This window comes from Agelaius phoeniceus, chromosome 6, assembly GCF_051311805.1.
Source record: "Agelaius phoeniceus isolate bAgePho1 chromosome 6, bAgePho1.hap1, whole genome shotgun sequence".
Lineage (NCBI taxonomy): Eukaryota > Metazoa > Chordata > Aves > Passeriformes > Icteridae > Agelaius > Agelaius phoeniceus.
Window position 1 is genome coordinate 54,695,663 of NC_135270.1, and position 22,519 is coordinate 54,718,181.

At 41.2% G+C, this 22,519-nt stretch overlaps 1 protein-coding gene across 4 annotated transcripts in view; it reads left to right on the plus strand.

The window, feature by feature from the left end:
- KIF26A (kinesin family member 26A) overlaps window positions 1–22,519 on the plus strand; it is a 96,563-nt gene that overhangs the window by 42,249 nt on the left and 31,795 nt on the right. For 2 of the 4 annotated variants that reach the window (XM_077180764.1, XM_077180762.1), the window contains exons 4-5: window positions 7,224–7,381; window positions 16,238–16,423. In XM_077180764.1, the coding sequence (XP_077036879.1) occupies window positions 7,224–7,381; window positions 16,238–16,423 (344 nt within the window). The remainder of the gene's footprint in view (window positions 1–7,223; window positions 7,382–16,237; window positions 16,424–22,519) is intronic. The other 2 variants (XM_054634940.2, XM_077180763.1) reach the window with 1 other exon arrangement.

A 22,519-nucleotide genomic window follows, 5' to 3' on the forward strand; every position in this document is an offset into this window, starting at 1 on the left:
GGGACATCTGCAGGCTTGCAGATTTCACTGTAGTCATGGTGAATCATGTCTGGGTTACATGGCCCCAACACTGGGAGCAAACAGTGGGGTCAGCAGAAACAGCCACAAGGAGAGTGTCATCTGCACAGCTCTATCCCTAATTTGGGACCTTGGTGTCCTTCAACAATGATCCCAATGGTCACAGCTGTCCTTGTCTTTGCAAACTTAATGCTGCTTCATGAGCTTGCCTGTAACTGAGCCTTGGTCTCTAAATAGGGGTGTAATAAAGAGCCAGTTTTCCCTTCAGATAATGAGGGCTTGTACCTCTTCAAGAGAGCTGCAAGTCAGTGGGTGCCTTCCATGTGGTAGCTGTCAGGCAAATTGATCCCAAGGGATGTTCTTTTTAAAGCAGCTACATCTAAAATATAAGCAGCTCAACTGTGATTGAGATAGAAATTATGTATGACAATCTCCGTCCACCTTTGCTTTATTTGGTGACATTGTATGTCAATCATTATAACAATACAGTGATTTTAATGAAATTGGGAACATGGTAATTTCTTTTGCGGAATAGAGAGTGATCAAGATATGGTGACATTTTTGTTGAGTTGCCCAGATCATTGAGAAATGCTGTTGTGGAGTCAGGAAGGTGAAACAAGTTCTCCCATTTCAAAGCTCTGCATGTCTCCTGTGTTTAGTGGCTGTTAGAAACACATCTGGCCCATGGAAGTCAGTCCTAATGGAAAAGGATTTGTCTTGTTGTAGGAAACCCAATCCTAAAATGACAGAAATTTGCATTATTATGAACCTGTTAATGAATTCTTTTGCTTGCTCTTATCAGCCTTTGACAAAAAGCAGGGATTTTTACTGTATATCTGTCCATTTGAAGCAATGGGAAGTACTCAGGGAAGTACACAGCTAGATTTTTTGGCCTTGGAGGCTGTAGCTATTGTAATAGAAGTCAACAGGGAGGGCTCTGGGCAACACTTTCTGATGCTTGCCTAGAGGCATTAGAAGAAACAGTTCCCTCTAGCCTGGCTGTTTTAAATGCACTGCACGTGAAAGGTCCTGATTTGAGAGTGTTAATATGCAGCAGGATCCATGTCCTTGTTGGTAGCTCATTTCATGCCCTCCTGACTTTGCAGGCAGTGGGTTTACATGTGCAGATAGGAGGATGTTGTTCATGTGACTGGTGGTCAGGTTGCTGTGAAAAGGGAAAGAAAAAAGAGCATTTCTTGCTGTGTCTTTGGTATGGGTATCCTGAATGGCTGCAATGTGAAGGAATTGGTCTGTCACTGCCTGCTGACATCTTTGCACTACCAGAGCCCTGCCTGCAGGGATTGCCCACATTTTCAATCTGAAGGAAAAGAGAGAATTATGTTTCATTTTGTAGATTGAGGCCCGCCCAGAACCCTAATCCATTTTTCAAGGACTAAGTAGCATGGTTTAGGAGAGATCTGGGTCAGATTGAAATCAAAAGCCATTAGTCAGAAGGGAGAAGCTGCTGATTCTCCATCCTGGTACTGCCAAGGACGCCCATGCTGGATGTAGCTGGGTGTGTGCCCTGCCCAAAAGGTTGAGGTCCTTTCTGCATGGAGCACAGACTGCTACTGATTTTTGGTGGTAAAGATCCAAACCTTAAACCTGCTTTAATTATTTCAAAAAGCAAGTGCTCTGAGGTTTCCTTTGGGTTGCCTATATTACTTTCCAGTCTGTGACAGCAGATGGGCCTCCTCTTTCTATTTAATTCTACTTCTCTATAATTTTTCTCCTTCTGCCTCATCTTCAGAGATTGATCATAAGCCAGGCATTAGCAACTCTTGTAGCTGAAAAACCTTCTTTGAGAGAAGGGACATCATGCTCTGCAGTTGATTTACTTTGAACACGAGATGCATATAAAAGTCTGAAACTACAGGTTTAGGCATTCCTGTTACCACATCCCAGCTGCAGGTTATAAATGACTACAGCAGCGTATTGTAGTTATAAAATGCCCTGCTTATTTTATAATGAGCCCTGGCAGAAACAATGCCAAGTGGCAGTAAAAAGTTTATCCAGAACACGTTTCAGTTCAGCCTGGCATATGCTGCCCTGTTAACTTTATGGGGTGCTCGTCAGTCAGGAGGAGACTTTTCTCACAGGAGATGCATGCAGGACTTGCCCACGCTTATGGGAAAGAAGGGTTTATAATGTGAGCATTATCCAGCTCCAGATTTACGTCACATTTGTTCCAGTCAGTGCTAGTAGGTCATAAGAGCCTTTTTTTGCATGAATCATTTAGGTGGAAAATTATTGTTTTATCATATATAAACAGTAGGTTTAGTATTTTGCAAAATCGTTGCACGAAGCAGTTTTTACAGTTTAATTGACTGTGACGTTCTAGTCAGAAAGGGGAAAATAGGAAGTTAGAGCAAATTCTCAAAATCCTCTGTCTGCCTGCTAGTCAGAAAGGGGTAAAAAAAGTTAGAAAAAATTAGTTAGGGGGAAAAAAATCACCGCTACAGACTCAGGCTGTCCCAGAGCACTTAGTGCTTCACCTGCATTACCCTGTTAAGTGCTTTCATTAGGGGACCAATTTTTTGAATTAAAATAAATTACATTCAGTTGTGATTCTGATCAACAGATGTGTGTCAGATTCATAGAGGCTCTTGTAATTTTCTTCATTCCCTCATTAGTGATTCTGTTCTCAATACTCTTTTGCAGCTCTATCCAACCTTCTGGTTTTCTTCAGCCATGACAGTATTATCCTGGGACTGATCTATTTTTATAGGTTTTTATAGTCCTGTGTTTTTATTTCCTGTCACCAGACACATATTTTGCATGCATTTCAGAGACCTCGTTTGGCTTTTTTGGATTCCTGGACATTCTCTGAACAAAGGTCAATGTCCAGAGAATGGAAATATTCAGAAAACTGGAAACAGTATGGCTTAGTTTCTGGCTCTGCACTTCAAATGTGTAAAGAGCTTGTTAGAATTGTAATTGTCCTTTGGATGGTAATGGCCAGACAAAGTCCTGTGGATCTGGAAATTTCATTTAGGGCCAACTTCTTTATAGTGTAATTTTGGACTAGTCTGACTTGCTTAAGCCTGGGCAGATGTTTCCTGCCATCTAGTCACAACAGTGAGCTCGTGTGCTGGGAATCAGGGATGGGGCAGGGGGTGCCCTGTTCTGCCCAGGACACTTCCACCTCCACAGCCTGAGCATGTCAGGTCACCTCCATCTATCCCGCCCTTGCCCCCAGCCTTTGGCCCTCCCAGCTGGGAACAACTCCTGCTGTAACTGCTTCTTGTGGCCCTGCCAGCTTCAGCTGTGTGTGTGGATGCTGCCAGCTGGGAATGCAATGTGGCTGACTTGCCCCCATGTCCTCAGGATGGGTGCTGGGACCTGGTCCCAAAGCCTCCTGTCCATGGCACAGCAGTGACATGAAGCACCAAGACGTTGCTCGTTCCTGAACGTGCAAAATGCTTGGTGTGACATTTTCAAATGTCATCCTTGCTGTGCTCTTACTGGTGCCAATTTTCATGTGGCTTTGGAGAGAGTAGAGGGAAGGGGTCCTATAGAGCAGTTTTGGAAAGCCTTCCTTTGAGGTTTAGCATCTTTCCAAAGGGTTTTTGGTTTTTTCCAATGGCTTTTGTCCAGCAAATATTTTCTTAGAAAATTGAAACAAACATCGCTCTTGGATGTGGAGCCCTATGACATTTTAAATATTCAGTGCGGTCAGTAACATTTTATAGTGACAAGGTTGTACTTTCTGCATTTGATCATCAATGATTTATGAAAATTCATTAAATGGAGAAGCACAGTTCCCTCTCAGCTGCCGTCTGGAGCCTTCTCTCTGTGCTGACTTGAATACTTGGGAAAGCCAAAGTTGCTCAAATTCCTCTAAAAAATTCCGTTTTCCACACACAGTCCTCAGAAAAATATTTGTTGAGATGAGGGAGGTGCATTTAGTTAAAAAGAATGCCCTTTCTTTTTTTGTGGTGAGGCACACTGGAGTGTCCAGGCCCAGGAGGGTCCCATTACTTGCCTTTAGTTTTCTTGCCTCAGGGTAAATGACCTGGACCTGACAAATTTCCTCATACCTGAGCCTTCCTCATCACCTGAGAGATGTAACGTCTAAGGGAGAGCTGCATGTGGCTGTGCTGGAAAATCCTGTCACCTTTGGATGGTGCAAACAGTCCTTGAAACGAATCCTAAACTTGGAAGAACTTTTGATGTTTTTCAGCTTCTCATCCTGCAGCAAAACTGATGTTACCTCTGAGTTTAATATTAATTGGGTAGTTGAAAACCATAAATATTAAATGGGTTGTCTTCTGCAGTAGTCTCCTGATGATTTTATCTTGTATACCTTCACTTCTTGTTCCTTTACAAGAATCAATGCTTTCTTATTGGCTTCCCCTCATCCTCTTTTTATGTTCACACAAAACTGAGAATAAAACTTACAGAAAAAGAAATTACAGTTTGAATTTTCAAATGTGTTTAATGTGGGAATAGCAATTTATCCAACTTAGATACGTTGATTTGGAAAGCATATTAACCATCTGCCATCTGAAATATCAGGTTTGATTTGGCTATTTCAAGTTACATGCCTGATATGTCCACAATCATCAGTCTCTTGGAAATGTAGGCTTTTAGCTTCTCATAGAAATAAAAAGTGGTGTAAAAGGAATGTGTGTTACACATGGCTTATATTTTTAAATGTGAATTGCTTTTACAGGAATTAATCTATTAACAGATTCCAGTCAGTTCCTACAAGTCTGTTACACTTTGCTGTAAAATGCAATGAAGTTTTGTGCTAACTCTAAAGATTTCATATTTAGATTTAGATCATGCCATCATTTAGATTATACATTAGTTAGTGTGATTGGTTAGAAACATGTTGCTGTTCCTGTCTTCTTTTCAAAATGTTACTTGAACCCAATTTTCTTTATATCAAGGTCTCTTGCGTAGTATAGCCCCTGTTCAAAGTGAATGAAAAAATTTGTCTTGGGAATTTGACTTGAGCCTGTAATTTTGAATCTGAGACAGCACCTTCTGTGGCAGAGGGTTATGGTTGTCTCCCTGACTTTTCAGACACAGATGTTATCCTGCCAGTTTGGGTCCTCCTCTTGCTGGCCACCATGCCACTGCTGCTGAGCTTGGCAGTCCCTGCTGTGCCACTCTCTGGGCTCCATGTGCTGCCTCCAGAGGTTGTGGTGTAGATTTTTTTAGTTTATAAATTGCTGAATCCATATAAGCTCGTCTTGCTGGTCAGCACTTGGTGTCAGTTCACGTAACTCTGAATTTCAGATGTCACGCTGCATTTTACCCACCTGCATGTTGTTCCACGTGCCATATTCTTTCTGTGACTGGTACAGGTCAAGACCACACATTTGTTGCTTCAGTGCATTAATGATCAAATACCTGCTTTATTGACCCCCTCAAGGTTCATTACTCCATCACTTAGTTATAAGCAATTAACCACATGAGTGGATCTGATCCTTTTCCAAGCTTCTCTGTTCCTGGCTGTCATTGCCAGTAGATCATGGATAGGATGGACAGACAAACTCCCTTTTTAAAATAATTTTTCCTTCCGCATAATTTCTTTTGTGCCTGTCTTGATCCCTAGCAGTGCTTGGTCTTTCTGTTTTCATCACAGAGAAATCTGATCTTGTGAGATTCCTGTATTACAAAGTGAAGGGTTTTGCAGAGGGCTGTTCAAAGTTTCCAGGTTGGCTTCTAGCATGAGTAGCTTCACTAGGATTAAGTTAATCTGCATGAATGAATTTTGTGTCTCAGCCTCAGATCTCTTTGGTCAGCTCTATAAAAGTACTTTTTTTGTGTGGCACTCTATGCTAAAGCATTACTCAGCCACTCCATAATACTGATAATAGTACTAATCTTGAAAGAACAGACCTTCAAAAGAGCTGGGTGCACTTTTTTCTTGTTGACTTTGTTGGGAACTGGCAATACAGCACTCAACCTATAGGAATGAGTCCAGATGAAACTCCAGACATGCACCAGTTGAGCACTACTTGGTTGGCAAAGTTTTTTTCCTTGGTACCTAATAACCGGGTTGCCTCAGTTCTCATGAGAAAATCTCTATTTGTATTGTCAGTGTATGAGAAAATTGAGGGTGTGTATGTAACTGGGAGTGCCCTATTGCCATGTCTGCATATCTATAGTTGTAAAACATGATCTATGGCAGCTCAAAATTTAAAATTTGGTAGCATCCTAGGAAGTACCTAATTGTGCTTGCGCTTCATTACAAGGCTGTCTCCTTTCCTGGAATCTATTTTAGCTAATTAGCTGGAAATGTCAAAGTAGTATTTCAGATGACAGAAACATCATATATTATCATACATGAAGCAATTAACTCTTTTGACAAATATTTATTGTGGTGTCATCTTTAATTAAATCTTCAGGACTTGCAGACAGAGAGCAGGTTATTCCGAAAAGGAGCCTTCCCAGCACTGTCAATGAGCATTTGACTGATGGGGCTTAATTGAACTCAGTACTTGAAAGAGTTGGAGGCCTAAACATAAAGATATAAACCTGACACAATTTCACAATACAGATGTCTGAAATTTTGGCAAAATCTCAAAACAATTACCTCCTTCCAAACTGTGTCTCAGACACTGCAAATCCTCTATGGTGGAGAAGATGCATCTCCCGTTTCTCCTGTTCTTCCACTGGAATGGTTTGCAGGAGAAAAGTGCTGTACACTTGTGTTGCTAAGAAAAATAATAATGAAAAAGAGGGCTGTATATATTTTTCTAAAAAAATCAATTTTCTTTTATTTAGTTCTTGGGGTTGTTCATGTGGAAACATATTACAAGTGTGACTGTTTGGTTAGTTCCTCTTAAACAGATAGGTCTTGTAGGTGATGTGCCACTGAGAAATAATTCTTGACAGTCATAACTGAACCAGATAAACAGTTCTGCTAGCTCCCAAATAGCACTGTAAAACAAAAGGGTTCTGCTTATCGTTTTCCATTTCTTCATGCCTGTCAAACTGTTTAACTGTGCATTACTCCTCACAAAGGTTCTCTGTGTTTTTCTGCTCCTCCTCTGTGGTCATGGTTTTTACTTTCTCTGTTGCTGAACCTCCTGTAGTACACTTGTGCACCTGTATCACTCCTCACCTGCTGCTGATCTCCACCTTCACCCTTGCAAAGAGTCGCTTTGGAAGTGCTGTGTGGAATTTTTCCCTGTCGTGGCCATGGATTAAAGTGTACTAACCTGTACATATGTTTTTATTTTCATCAGGGAGAAGCAGCAGCAGAAAGTGGCCGAGATGTTCCCAGTGCTCAGCTCAGCCCAGGGCAGCCCAGCTCCGACCCCGTGGGCACGGCAGCGCCCCAGAGCGCGGTGGCTCCGGCCGGGGTCTCGGCGGGTACCTCGGCTGCTGCTTCCTTCTTCATAAGGTAGTTCCTCTTTTCCTGCTTTCCATAACTGCCCGTGGGTCTTCAGACAGCTGGGAAATGTTATTCAGTCTTTGCCAAGGTGCTGGTTGCTGAGGGGTGGAGTTGGTCCCCTGCTCATGGCTGTGGCTTTCTACTGCTGCCGGAGAGCAGGGATGGGATGGGGACGCCCCGATTCTCTCTCTGGGGACCTGGAACCAAAACCCAAAAAGTCACTTGACCAAAAACCCAGGGAAACCTTTGTTGGGCTTTGTCCAGTCCTTAATGGCCATCTTCACCGCAAGTCTGCTATTCTATAGGTTTCCTTGGAGCAAAAGCTGAAGTAACAAGTCTTTTTCTCTCAGATCTAGATTAAGAAAAGGTATTTTTTATGCAGTAGTATGGCCTATGTGTCCAAATAAAAGTTTTTCCATGGTTGGTAGAAACAGTTAAAACAGTTTGACATTCTTCTTTTAGCAATAGCCCACAACAATCTTTTTTTTTTTTCTGTTCTGGTGTCTTATAACAAAAATATGTTAGTTTTGTTTGGATGTTTGTTGTAATTAGCAATGTTGATTAAATGTAATACACTGTCAAGCAGATGGTACTTAAAACAACAAAACTCAGGGCTTTGTACTTGCATTCCAACTCCTTTTTTGATTCTGAGCTGAACATATTTTGAGACAATATTGAAAAGCGTATGTCTGTGAATGGCACTAAAGTAAAATTTATGCACTGGGAATCCCTTGCAGAATGTAATCACAATGGTAATTGTATTGTTTCCTTTTCATTGGTATTTAAGATGTTTTATACCATTAAATAAATGATGTTTACTATAAGTTGCAATCTGACCTCAGAAAGAGCTTGACTTTCCAAGTTCTGCTTTTTTAAAAGAACGTGGTACAATGATTTGAAGTGTCAAATGCCTGAATGTCACAGTCTGTCTGTACACTGGAGGCTGGGAAATGACTGCCCCAAGAGCACTGTGTGTAAGTTAGGGGATTGTCTCTGTGCTGAGAGTTTAAATCAACACAGAGGAATGGTGGCCTGCAGAGGATGATTTGTTTCATTCAAAGACAGGTATCTGAAATAATCAGTGGGAATGGATAAAAAAGGTACAGGGAGAAGCTCAGACATCTCTTTTCTTGTTTAGTTACCTAAGCAAGGACAGATGCATCCTTTCCAAAGTATTTAAATGGGATGCAGCACAGCTTTTGTTACTGTATTTCATATTGTGGGTATGATTTTAGCTTAATCTACTTTTGGATTTATTTCAGTGTTAATTTGTATGTCATAAGAGAATGCAAAGATTTTTCCCTTTCACTGGGGAAGCCAGAAAATAAAATACCTTCATTGAAACTGAGAGAAAGAAATCAGTGCCTAATAGTACAAAAGAAGGCCCAAAATATTTTCTCTCAGTGATGCTTTTGTCACTGGTCAGCAAAACTCAGTTCTGTTTTTATTGTGAAGTGAGTGTCATTGACTTAATTCAAAGATTCTTGAAGTCAGCAGCAAGACTGCAAATGACATCATTGTATGTTGGATCAGGCCCTAATTGCTTCTCATGAATCTGTCTTTGCCTTGAGTGAATCAGAATTTTATAGCTTTAGCAGCTCTGTGCTAGCTAAAACATTTTAAAACCCCATTAGTACGTTGCTTATTCCCTACCCATGTTTCCTATATTCAAAATTGATTCTCTTGAATTTTTTAACTGATGGACAGAGCTGATGGAAATTTTTGTGCACAAAGCACTTTTGTTTCTTATTCTGTTGTTGTTGAAACACAAGAAAAAGAATATCTCACAATGATTTTGTGGGGGAGAGAGATCCATCATTGATCTCTGGCACTTGTAAATAGGTTGAGCAGATTCTCAGAAGGGTACAGGGCATGGCCAGGCTGCTCCCCCAGCTTTGGCAATAACCTCAGGAGACGTTCCCATTGCTCCTTCTTTTTTGACTCTTCTGCCATTGGGACCTTAATGGATTAAAGTCTCCATGCTGAGTCCTCCACCCTCAAGCCATGCAGTCCTCTCAGCAGGAGGGGAAAGGAAGAGGTGGAAATCCTCAAGGATGAGTGAGAGATGACACAGATACTGGCAGAAATGCCTTATCCAGGAACCACAGATACTAGGATAACCCCACTTTGGGGGGTTTTGTTCAGTAAATGGGCTCTCAGGCTTCTTTGCTTCAACCCTCCCACTCCTGGCTCCTTCCCTTTGCACCATCCAGCCTTGAACTTGCTGAGGAAGAAGGTCATCCCTGCCTTGACGCTTTTGCAGCAGCATTCACTTGTCTCTCCTTCATCTCTGTTCAGCTAATCCTCTCTCAAGAAGCACCTGGAGATGAAAGAAGAGTCATGGCTGTAGTGTCATGCTGTAGTCCCCATTCATTGTATTTGCTGGGTTTTTTTTGCCGTACTGAAACTCCTCAGCCACTTGAAATCTGAACTTCACAGCAAGGCCAGTGTGTTACTCACATTATGCAGAGCCTGGCAGATTTTGTTCTTGTTCTCTACTGGAATAAATGCAGTTAATATATTGACAATCACACAGACACACATATATTTAATTTTTGGAAATCATTGGCCTCTCTTTGACCAAGTCTTCTGAGGATCTTCAACTGTTTACATCCTCCTTTTGTAAGAGGAGCTGTGGTTGAAACTTTGGCTTGTTAAAAGGGCTGGTTTGCCTTAGGAATAAAGTCTCTAGGCAAAAATATGCCTATATTTTAATGTTCAGTGTATTTGGGTGCAGGCTAAGATACTTAGGAAGACAAAGACTTCATAGGCTGCTTGTGGAAACTGCATCTGTGATTTCCTGGGCCCCAGCAACACTAGATACGGGGTTTTTTTTCCACATGAATAAAGTATTCCAATCTTATTTTTCATAAAACAGCATTCACTGTGTTTGTACAGGTCTTAGCACATCTAGTTTTTGGGTTGTGACATGGTTTCCTGGCCACATATAAATGCCTTTTTCACATTAAAACTGGAGTTTCTGTTTGCTGAAATAACACCCTTACACTCTTGCTTGTGGACTGTTTGTGCCTGGGAAGGGAGATGCATGCTGGATTTTTTTGGTTAGTTCTTTTTTCTTTTACTCCAGTTTGTTCCTTGATGAGAATCAGTTTTGTGTTTGTAAGGTCACAAACTCCGAAGACAGGACAGAGAGTTCATGTCCTCACCTGGAAAACAATAGCTAAGAGATGCAAGAAAAAGGATACCTGGTCATAAGAGGTCTCCATGGTTAAAATGAGTATCTTTAAGATATTCTTTGCAGGGAATGCACTGATTTTTTTTAAGCATGTGTGCAGCCCAAATCTACATATTCATCCAAAGCTCTTTCTCATTTGAATGTCATATTTAATTTCTTCAAGCTTAATTATGTTCTGCTTTAAAAAAAAAGTATTTTATTCATTACCAAGAAATGCAGAGAAGCACTAAGTATTCGAAATCAAAGCCAAATATTAAAGACAGCAGACAGAAGCGTATTAAGAAATTAAATCAGTTTTAAGCTTTTTTCCTCACTGTGATCTGTCACAGAAGGAGGAAAGCTTTGATTAACATCTGACTGTGTCACGTAAGCAAATTGCCAGACATTACTCAGTGGTTGTGTTACCAGAGGATTTAGCAGAAAATGGAGCTTCTCAGTAGGTCACTGGCAGAACGAGAAAGCCAGGGCAAAAAGCACAGCTTATATTCATGGATGGCTGTGAAGAGACTCCCAGTTCACCCTTACATTTAAAAAAAAAGTTTATTCTTGCATTCTTCAGATTTAAGAAGAATGCAGCTGGCTTTGTCCCTTGGTGGGGCATGAACTGTGCCTTGCCTAGTGCTCCCCACTTTACACCTGTTTCCAGGTGGGTTTTTTGTATAAGGAACCTGAACAAACTTTATATTACTAAGGGAAAATATGTGAGATAGTTGTAGGACCCTTCTGTGGGCTATGCTTGCAGCTAAGTAAATATTGGCATATTTTGTTATAAAGCTGTAATAAGCTTTATAGCAAAGTTGGGTTTTCTTGTCACGCGAACAGCGGGGGGAAGACAGGAAATGGTGTAAAAGATCAGGCAGGAGAAGGGCAGCAAGGAGGAGAATGGGCATGCACTTGGGAAGAGGTTAATGGGCTCTCTGACAAAAAAGAAAATACCACTCCCTTGGGAGAAGAATCCAGACCCCCAATAAATCGAAGCTGTCACCATTAACGTGCCATTTCCGTGCTGGTGGCCGGTGACAGTGGTGGCAGCAGTGGCTGTGCTGCTGGTTGGGGTGTGGTGTCTGTGGTGTTTTTACCGGTCCTCGGTGCACAGGCTGCAAGGAAGATTTGAGCAGTGACAGGACAGTGAGGAGGAATCAAAACTGGTTAGAAGAAAATAAGTATCTAACCTAGCAACCCTGAGCAGCACTGAGCAGAAGACAAACTGCATTAAGTCCCTCTTCTAAAATTCTCACCTTGTTTGATGTTGATCTTTTCAAACTGGTTTGCTGACAGGGTTGCATTTGCTGCTGTGGAACTGCTGCCTTTGAAGTGGGAAAATAACTGTATAGTTACAACTCCTTTCCCTTGTATCCACCTGCTTTGGTTTGAAAAATTAATCTTCCAAACATAGCACTCACTGGTTTTCAGGTTTCTAAATTATTTGTGATGTTGCTGGGCTTTGCAGAATTAGAACCATTTAAGATAATAAATCAGAGAAGCACAGTGGTGAATCACACCCATTATCTTTCCTCTCTCGTCATCCTCCTGCATGTTTGGGAAAGCTGTGTCAATTTAGGCATGATATAAAACATTGCACATGATATGCTTTTTGAAAGCAGATTTTCTTAACAAAATATACAATCTCTGAGTAATGTAATTGAACATCTGAAGAGTTAAAATAAGCGTAGTTGTCTTTTACTGGAGTCAGGATATTCCATCATATTTTAATGCCTGTGAATTTGGATTAAAGAATCTAATTATTCACTAATGAGCAGTAATGGTACATATAAACTAAGGGTCACTATCCTATTACAGGCACCTGATGGTTCACTGATAAGCATTTGGTCATTAGATTGACCATAAAATACAGTCAATAATTGAGGTTACTCATAGAGCAGACACCTTATCAGCTTTAGGCATGGTGGGACAGCTTGTCAGTACTCAGTGTCCTGATTGTGCTGTGACTGAGCATATGATTAGGGTATTGAAGCAGTTTGTATCTAATGAAACTGCAGGAAAGGCACAGCAATATTAGCACAACCACTAAATGACTAATGTGTTTTTGTTCCAAGCCTTAGACACTTCAATTAGTTCCAATAAACTCTGATCTAGTGTAGTGGTAGGCAGAGAATTCAGATATTTTATGTACAAGCTTTCATTATAATAGTCAAAATTTGTAACATTTAGGGGACAGATGAAATCTGTGTGGCTTTGAATAAGAAATGGTGGAAATAATAAAGCTTGTCATTACTAGGTTTACTTCATTTTTTTCAGTTTTATTTTTGCATCTTTTAAATGTAGCATACTGAGACAATGTCTCAGTGCCTGATTTAAAAGATGAAGCTGCTGGCAGCAAATTAGATGTCCACATTTTGCTTTAAAGTCCATTCGTGCAGTTCATGTAGGCTTTTGCCTATAGATCTAAACTTAGAATGTGTTCTTTAGCATTTTGTACCATATGGAACATTAGTCAAATAGTCCCATCTTGAAAGCTTTTGTAGAGATATTGATTTTGCTGTGCTTCAAACTGTTGCAAAGAAAATAACCTCAGAACCTATTCTTTTATGATTTTTTTTTTCCTTGAGGATGCCTTAACTTTCATAAATTATTTAATATGGTGAAAGATGCAAAATGCCTTTTGTCTTTCTGAGCTGCTGTTCAGGCTTCTCTGATGCGACCTTGGAAAGTAACCATAGAAACATGTTAAAAGCATCAACTGAAAATCAGTAGTTCAGTTTGACAGTGATGCAAATTCTGTGAAAGAAGATTATGATGTATTAGGAACATTTGAGGCATATATTACTGCTAACCTGTTAAACCTGATTATTCCATGACTATCAGTACTTTCAGAATTTAATGCAGGGGAAAAAAGCAAAAAAAAGATGAACATTTTTTTTTTAATAAGTTGCCATGTTTAAGATGTTTCTAGGTAAATCACTTCAGCCTGTCATTCTCTGTCCTGTTAAAAGCAAGAATTATATTTCTTCTAAGCTCATGATGTAGTTCACAATTCCCTGGATTTAATAGCTGTAAACTTCTGCTCAGTACCCTGCTGGGGTGTACAGGTATGCTGGCTTTGTGCAGAGCTGGCACAAATTAAACCTCTTTGACAGATAATATGAATAACTGGGGTATGAATAAGTAGTAGTTCATCAAAAGGTGAAGAAAATCTGTGATTCATTGGATCCTGAGTTAGAGATTTTTGTGCTGACCTGTGGTAGTTAAGCTAGTCTGTGAGGCTGAAACAGAAATCCCTGCTGTAGTTGCAGGTAACCACAGTAAATTCTTGATGAATCATGGGTCAAGAGAAGAAGCAGAGTCACTTGTTAAAGCTGCCTCAATAAACATAACCCCCACCCAAGAAATCCTGTGTTGATGTGATGTGGGAAAATTTCATTTGAACTAGTGACCTTAGAAAGTGGGGTACAAACCCTTCCTGATTAGGGCTGCTTTGCTGGCAGATTCACTCACACCTTGTGCATGGTTTGTCCCTATTTCACAGTGCCATAGCAGAATGGTAGGAGCTGCAGGGCTCCTCAGGGATGTGATGGCATTAATGCAGCCCAGCAGCCCCTCAGTGCACCATCCCTTCCTTGTTAAATGCCCCAAAAGCCCCACTTTCTCTTGCTACCATTTGGTCACTGCTCAGGAATGGTGGCTGAGAAATTTGCAGCTTGAGGGAGAGCTGTAGATGTGCAGATGAAGTGGAGCATCCAGCTGTTTCATGGGCAGCCAGATACATAATTAATGTTTCCTTCTTAATGAGTCCTTACTCTGGATTTAGAGTGGAGGACTGGAGCAGCCTGATCCCTGCAAGGGGATGTGTGGGGCTGGAGAGGCAATGCCCTCCTGTCCCCCTTTTCCTCTCTGCATGGAGCCAGGGAGAGCAAGATGTGCAGATGGAGAGGGAGCAGGTGTCACAGGGGCTGGCCTTGCCACGCTGCTGGAATGTGGCTGCTCCCTGTCCCCAGAGAGCAGATGTGACCCACAGGTCTCACAGTGTGCTGTGGGGATAGGGGATGGGGCAGGGTGTGAGGCTTTGTGCAGTATCTTGTATCACTTAGGGCAGCTTAAGCTTTCCTAGTTGCTGTGGCAGCATAATACTGCCTATAATTAAGGACAAACAAAGAGAGTGTGCTTTAGGTATATCCTATTTCACGTTAGCCCGTGAGGAGGATAAATTAGGAGATAAGCCTGAATTTATTAGGCTTTGTTCTTGGAAGCACAAATGACTCTCAGGACAGCGTGTTTAACAGCAGAACATCATTACTGGTATCACTGCTAATGCAGCATCATGCATTTACACACTGCACTGTTGGTGTGTGGTGAGCCAGGCTCCCTGCTAGAAACAGCTCATCTGTGGTGCTGAGAGCTGAGACACTGAGCTGGGCTTCAGCAAAGGGACAGGTGAGGAACCTGGAGTAGAACTGAGAGAAGAGGGAAAGTGGAGTTTGGACATGGTGAGTTAGAACGCTGTGCAAAGCATGAAAAGGTCCCCATGGCCAGCAGATCTGGGGTCAGGGTATCCCTGTTGGTTTAGAGAGGGGAGGCACTGAAGATCAGCCAAGGTGGAGAGCCCAGGGTGAGGGTTTGACAGAGTCTCAGAGGGAACTGGGTGGTGAAGCAGGACTGGGCATCTGTGAGTCATTGCCTTGGAAGACAAAGCTCCTGTATGGAGTGTTAGAGATCATGGTATGGGAGAGATATGCAGTTAAGACAGCAGTGTTAAGGAGATGTTTGGAAGGAGAAGCCTCTGTTGGATGGCACAGGCTCTAGGAATTGTGTGGGAGCAGGTTGGACTGTGCAGGAGATGACAGAATAATAAAGCAAGGAGGGAACATGGTGCCAACCATATTGGCAAGAAATATGAAAAGGAAGAAGCAGAAAAGAGGGGGAAAAGAAAAGAGAGGGAAAAATGGATCTAGTAATGTGGGGACCATGTAACAAGGTCAGGATTTTGGAGAGGATGTTCTAGGTCTTAACTTCAGCTTGAGAGCAGAAGCAGAATTGGGGCACAGCAAAGCACTTCCAGTGTTTTCTGCTGACCAAATACCTTAAAGATCTTTATAATTTGAGGCCACACCTAAGGAAGCCTGATTTTTGTCAGCCCTGAGTGCCTTGATGAATGACAGTACAAGAGGTTCTGGAGCAGTAGAGGCAGCCCTCCCAGGAGATGTGGTGACTTTTTGAGCTGCTGTAGATGGTTCAGTGCAGACAGTGGTTGCAGTGGTTGGGTCTTAGATTAACTCTATATACTGAGGCATTCTTGATGCCCATGAGGAAGAGAAAAGAAGAGTAATTTAAAACGGATGTGCCCATAAGTAGGGGAGAATCTATGCCTTCAGAGCTACCAAGGTTTACATTTATTTATGAGCATAAATGGTGGTCAGTGGATTTTAAACTAGGAAAAGATCTGAAGTACTTGACTGGAGTCATGCAGATATTTCTTCTTATTTTGTCCTCTCTTGGATCTTCTGCTCACCTGGACTTAATATTTTCTCCCTTAATTTTGGTTGTTTTTCTTTTTTCCATTTTTTTCTATATGACCCTTTATTTTCTCCTTCCTCCCTAGCTGAATGCACTTGATTATTCTGTTTTCCTGAGTGTATGGAATCTCACCGCTGCCTAGCTACCAGCATCTCTCTTTCCCCTTGGATTTTTTCCTTTCTTTCTGCCCTTCCTAGCTTGTCAAGAGGAGCACTTCTCCTGCCTCCCCCTCAGCCCAGCCCTCCCAGTCTGCCTGCTTTTTTGGCTCCTGGACTCCTGACCAGCAGCGCTTGCTCTGACTCCGTTATTTGGGGCTCCTCAGCCTGGCAGCAGTGGCAGCTGCACTGGTGGTTTTTCTGCAGTGGGAACGGAGCATTCCATAGGTAAAATGATAATGGTGACTTTCCTGTGGGGATGTAATTTGACAGTTTGCACCTGTTTTTACAACTTTATTAGTGACTTTCAGACTCTTCCAATAGCATATTTAACTATTTTAATACCATTGTTAAGACAGGGAGACTTAGCAGGTGAAATAGTTTTAAATCAGACTGATAGTTAATTGCATATTTCGTTTTTGTGGCTAACTTGGAGTCACTCTAACGTTCAGTTTATGGTGTGCAGGATGTGGTTTGCAGGGCAGATGGACTTTGAAGTGTCACTGTGTCTTTTCAGAGCTAAACTGCTTTGCTTGCTTGTGCTTGTCGCCAATCAAGACATCCCACATTATCATTTATTACAAAAATAAAATGTCAAGCCAAAACAATGCACCAGCACTATAGCTGCAGTGCTTGATCAGCTGCAGGATTACTCTGATGCTACTTTTTAATTCTCTATGAAATACTAAATTTTGGCTTTCTAAAACTCCTTTCATCCTTCCTGCTGGAGTATGGAAGATGTTTTTTTTGGCACAACATTTTAAAAAGCTTAGCCAGTGTCTCGCTCATCATTAGTTAGTGCTGCTATTGTGTTTGCTTTCTGCTTTGTTTGGCTTTTTGTGTCCTCAGTGTTGGAGCTCACTTATTAAGAAACACTTGGCCTCTGGAGGAAAGGACTCAGTGGATGTTAATCAGCATATAATAAATCTAATCTAAATGTTATTAGTGAAGCTTTCTGGACTTCTGGGCAAGCTTCAGAATGTCATTTGATAATGGTCTCAAGCAGGTCTTCAGGAATTGCTCATTTTTACTGAAATTTGAAGTTACCATCTTTGGGTCAGAAATATTCAGATCTCTCCATCTGCAGTGATGGAAAAATATGCATCTCAAATTTTCCTGCTAAGTGCTATTTTGAAGGGCACTGCAGTATCAGCCTGTTATACCTCTGAGAAGTATCACTTCAGAACTGATGTCAGTTAAATAAATCATAGTAACCCTGGGTTTAGAAGCCCATGTGTCCCTCCTCTGTTTAAAAATACTCATTGTGTAGGCATACCACTTCTGTACTTGGATGATTTCCACTGCATCATTTAGTGCTGTCAGTGACCATTTAACTCACTAAGAGTAGGAATAAGTAAATGCCCCCCTGAGAAGTTATTTGCTTGGCAGTATAGGTGTCAAGCCTTTGACTAAGCATCTGAAATAAAACCCAGCTGAAGTGGGAATGGATCCTTTGTGGATTTTTTAGATGTGCAGTAAAATATGGAACTGAGGGATCTGGAATTGATGAGAAGGGTATATCTGTGGGGATGGTGTGTTGGGTCAAAGGAAGGTAACAGGAAAATGGAACCCACCTCAGAGCTTTTATTGTAAAGAAGGCATTGTATTCACAGATGGTAACTTGTATTCAGGCTGCCATATGCAGTCAGGAGCATGGAGATACTGAATTTCCCCTCTTTTGGTTCTCCTCTTTCCTGTCAGATATTTGTCTGAATCTGGTGTTTCAGATGAGCCCTTGTTAGCCATGTCATGTATTTAATCTCTCATCTTTTCCACTTGCAAATACATCTACCTCTTCCCTGGAGCAGCCTGAATGAGCAGAATGATTTTTGTACACCAGGAGCTAATACTGCAAAGCAAAATTTAAGTAATCGATTTCTGTGTTATTTCAGTAGTTAACACCATTGTTTCAGGTGCATTACTTTGTAGTTTTAAAAATGTCTTTCTTACTTTTTCTTGACAGAATACAAATGAGACTAGAATTCTATTTTGCTCAACCTGACTATTTCATGCATCTGTGTCTTGCTGGCAAATAAGTCCAACTTTTTTTTTTTTTTGCCTAAGGAGTGAGCTTAGATTGATGTGGCTCTGCCTGCTTTAGCTCAGTTAGCTCATGAAACAGAGTGGGGAAATATTGCTGACATCCAGGTAGTTGTATTTTCAGTGCACAGCTACCCATGCAGTGTGCAGCCCAGGAACTGACATATTTCTGTATTAAGTGTTGACAGCCTTGCTTACTTAAAGATTAACCTACCCAGGTTTTCAGCAGTCTGTCATATGGTACAGTTGTAAACAGCAAGTGTGGAAGTGCAGCAATATGTTCATCTGCTCTTGCTTTGTTTAACATCCTTAGTGAACAGAGCTGGAAATGGTATGTGGCAGGCTGCTGTGACTAGCTGTTATTCTGATATATCTAGATACATATATATATATATAAGTCAGTTCCTGAACACTGATTCTGGCTGCTGAAGCAATGTTCTTTAGCCAGAAAAATGTCTTAAATCTACAAGCTGAAGTGACAATTTTGTAGCAGCAACCTCAGAAGCCACTGGTTTGGGAGAGCAGGAAAAATGGTTGAAGTGCAATTGTCAGTGCTTGTGAAGATCTGCCCTTTGGTGTTTCTTAAACTTGGGGAAAAATTACAGAGAAGTGTGGTGAAAATTTCTTCTTGGATACCTGTATGCAAATTGCTTGAATGCTTGAAGATGGGCCGGATTGGCTGCTTCTGTTAAATTAAAAAACAGCTGAGTGGAGGGAGCACCTCTTGGGTCTCTACAGCATGAGGGAGCTCTTCTGATGTCAGGAATACCTTGCAGATTTGTTTTGGCTTCTCATCTTCTGGAGATTGCTTTGAGTTTATCCCAAAGTGGCTTTGCTTGGTCTGCATTGTGCCTGAACTCAGGTGAGCCTTGATTATTGCTCACTGATGCACAATTAGTGCACAATTTATTCCATACTTCATGAAGTTGTGAATAGAGCTGGGGAGAGGCAACAAGGATGGTCAGAAATCAAGGAAACCTGACCTGTGAGGAGAGGTTGGAAGGTTTGGGACTTCTTAATTTGAAAAGAGAAGACCAACTATGGTGTGGTAGTGGTTTTCATCCAGGTAACAGCTGCTGCAGGAGATGGAAGTAAGCTCTTCTACATGCCTGCTGGTGAGGTGGGGGGAAATAAGAATTGAGAGACACAAGATGTGAATTTTCTAAGAGTAAGAGTAGTTAAAAACTGTCTAGTAAAAAACTGTGAGACGGTGATGTTCCTAATATGTCAACACTGCTGATTTCTATTTCTGCCTTGCTGATTTTAATAAGAGATAGTAAGAGAAAATTGCAAGGTCAAAGTGAGAGGCTGAAATTCAAGTCTGAATTGCAAGATTATGCTATGTGCATGAGGCAAGGCATGAACTTTGTCTCGAATTGGAGAGACTTGCTCTCACAGTGTTGGTGAGGTAACATCCTCGAAATATTAAATATGGTTTGACATTTTGGAATGTTTCAGAATAATGGGTTTCTATTGAAACTTTATTACCCTCACCCATTATAAAAATGCCATTGTTTGAGGCTGTGCATTGTGATCCAGATGAACTAATTATTTATTGAGGAAGTCAAAACACAGAAATAAGGAATATTAATTGTTTGTTCTTCCTGGCAGTGCTTCTCAGCAACATTGCTGGGACAGCTAAGCAAACAAAGGTTTGGTGCAGAACTTGTGTAATGGTATGGAGTGGGGAAAATGTTATGTCCTCCAGAAATTGGACAGCCATCACAGGAAGCTGGTAAGCTTGGGGGAGGAAGAGACCATACCCTCAAAGTTTATCATATCCTTTATAAGTGGTGTCTTGGACAAAATTTACTCTAGAAATACAGATGGTGCCTATCCTTCCCAAACCTTCATGATGTATTTAGACATTCCTGGTTTTCTCTTTAAAATTATGTTTTTTAGATCTCATTATGTTTTCCAAGGTGAATGCTGTTAGTGGAGACAGATACCTTGTTGGCTTTTTTTAGTTTTGCTTGTGGGTTTGGGTAGCAACTGCTTTTTTTTTTCATTGTGCTACCTTTCTAATTTTTGAACTGCAAATCAAAGAGCAATAGCAATAATAAAAATAATAATACCAACCAAGTTTATCCTGTGAGTTGTGGAAGGCTTGGGACAGGGTGCTGGAGGATGTATTGTAGGACATCCGTCTATTTGTTGCCTGTTTTGATGAGTGATAAGGAAACAATAACTGGAACTGCAGATAGGATGACAGGCTGTGACTTTCCCACTGCTTCCTTTGGAGCTGGTTGGCAGCAGGAAAAGATTGGGATATGGGTTATGTGGGGGGATTTATGCCTTGTTGAGCTGAGAACTGGGAAAGTTCGGGAAAGCTTTGCTTTAAAGTCGGCTGGTTCTCAGCCTGCATCCATAATTTTCCAAACTTAGGAGATGGCTCAGAATCAGGATAAAAATCACTTCCATGGTGTCTGTCAAGGTCAATCCAAAAGTCTTGTGTAAGCATACTCTTGTGTAAAGTCCAGAGTTCAGGATATTTAAGGCTTGGACTGTGCACTTGTTTGGCCTTGACCCTTTCAGTGAAGCCCTTCAGCATTTTCACAATGTGAATAATGATAGTGATCTCTGAAAGATAAGACTGGCCAAGAACACTAAAACTGTTAATATTTAATGAGTCATGTTGAAATGAATGTGCAGAAGTTTTCTTTTATTATTCTTGTCAGTGGAGCTTAATAATGGGAAGCAGAGTTGCAGTTCTATTTCTGACTTGTGGCAGTTTGCCCATAAATGCACTGTGTCCATTAAGTCCTCAGCCTTTATCTCAATTGCCTGATTTGTAGTATGTCCCAAAGTATATTTCATAGCTCTCTTCCTTCTGAAGGATAATAAAATTCACAAAGTTTGAAGAAAAAAATTTATAACTTTGCATAGTTATAAAATTTTCAAATCTCATTTTCTTTTTTTTTTTTTTGGTGGAGAAATTATGCTAGAAGGAGTGCTTTAGGGATTTAAATTTTGCTGTTTACTTTCACAGCTATAATGTGCAGAATGTGTGCAGGGAGTGTAAGCTAGAAGCAGCTTTCTGTACATCAGAATATCTGAAATGTCATGCTAAGAACAGAGGCAGAATTTAAAATTAAAAATGGCATGGCTCTTTCAACAAGCAGGCTTTGTAGCTACTGTTGTTGCACAGCCTTGTTCCCTAGGTGCTGAGCATTATGTAATTGATCTGGCTGTGGTTTTCCTCACTGGTCTCATCCATGCATGGCAGAAAACCTAGAAATCTGTAAATCGTGTGGGGGAAAGAGCAGGTTAGAGACTGTCCCTTGTCATTTGATATTTGAGTGCCCCTGCATGTGCCATATATTAGTTTTATTTTCTACCATGACGCCTAGCTATGAGGAAAGAACTCTCCAGAGTGTCTTAAAAGACATCTTCTATTAAAGAGGGAAAGAGTTAAGCAAAATGCAGACTGTAGATCTCACAGCTGGAGGCAAAAGCAATATCCATGGATGTCTCTCATGCTTTAATTGGAAGAAAAACATGAGAGTGTGGGGTTTGGTTTCCCTTGTAAGAGTGTTTTGTAGAAGAGTGGTTGTGAAGGCTGAATGGGGAGAGAGAAGATAGGTGGAAAGTGTAAAACTCTAACTCTAAAGTGTAAAACTCTAGCTATGACAAATGTTTGGCACATGCCCGGAGAAAGAAATGACTGTAATGCTTATGTTTTGTGCAGAATTCCCTAAAGGACATAATTTTCCCTGAGGAAACAGAAGTTGATAGTGAACAAGGTCAGGCAGCCCATTGTGGTGCTGAAAGTGTGTGTGAGGGCCTCCTGTGCAAGATTAAATTTGAGAAAAAGAAGGTCAGGCAATGGACATGGCACCAAATTAGGCTCCCTACAGAAAGTGATCTGGAATGAGCTTGAGTTCTTTCTGCTGCTAGGCAAAAAGGGCCCAGTTTAGGAGAGCTTTTACAACCTCTCCATGGAACAAACTCCCCCTGAGAAAAGGAATTCTGGAGAAAAGACACAACTGAAAACTTAAGTGTAAATTCAGAAATGTGTTGTTGGATAAGGACTGCAGAAGGTCTGGCACTCTGGAGTGTCTCAGGACTGGCTCCATGTAAATGCATCCTCTCATGAATTTTACTGAAGTAAAGTGGTTTCTGAAGTTAGATTTTGCTTGATTTATTTGGGCCCATGTCCAGACCAGCTTGGCCTATATTTTGGCCTAATGAGTAAGGTGGCTGGCATGCCACCAAGTGTATTGTTTGTTCTGCAAGAGGCACGTAGGGATTGATGAGTGTTTCTGTTGTGCTCTTTGCCTGGAC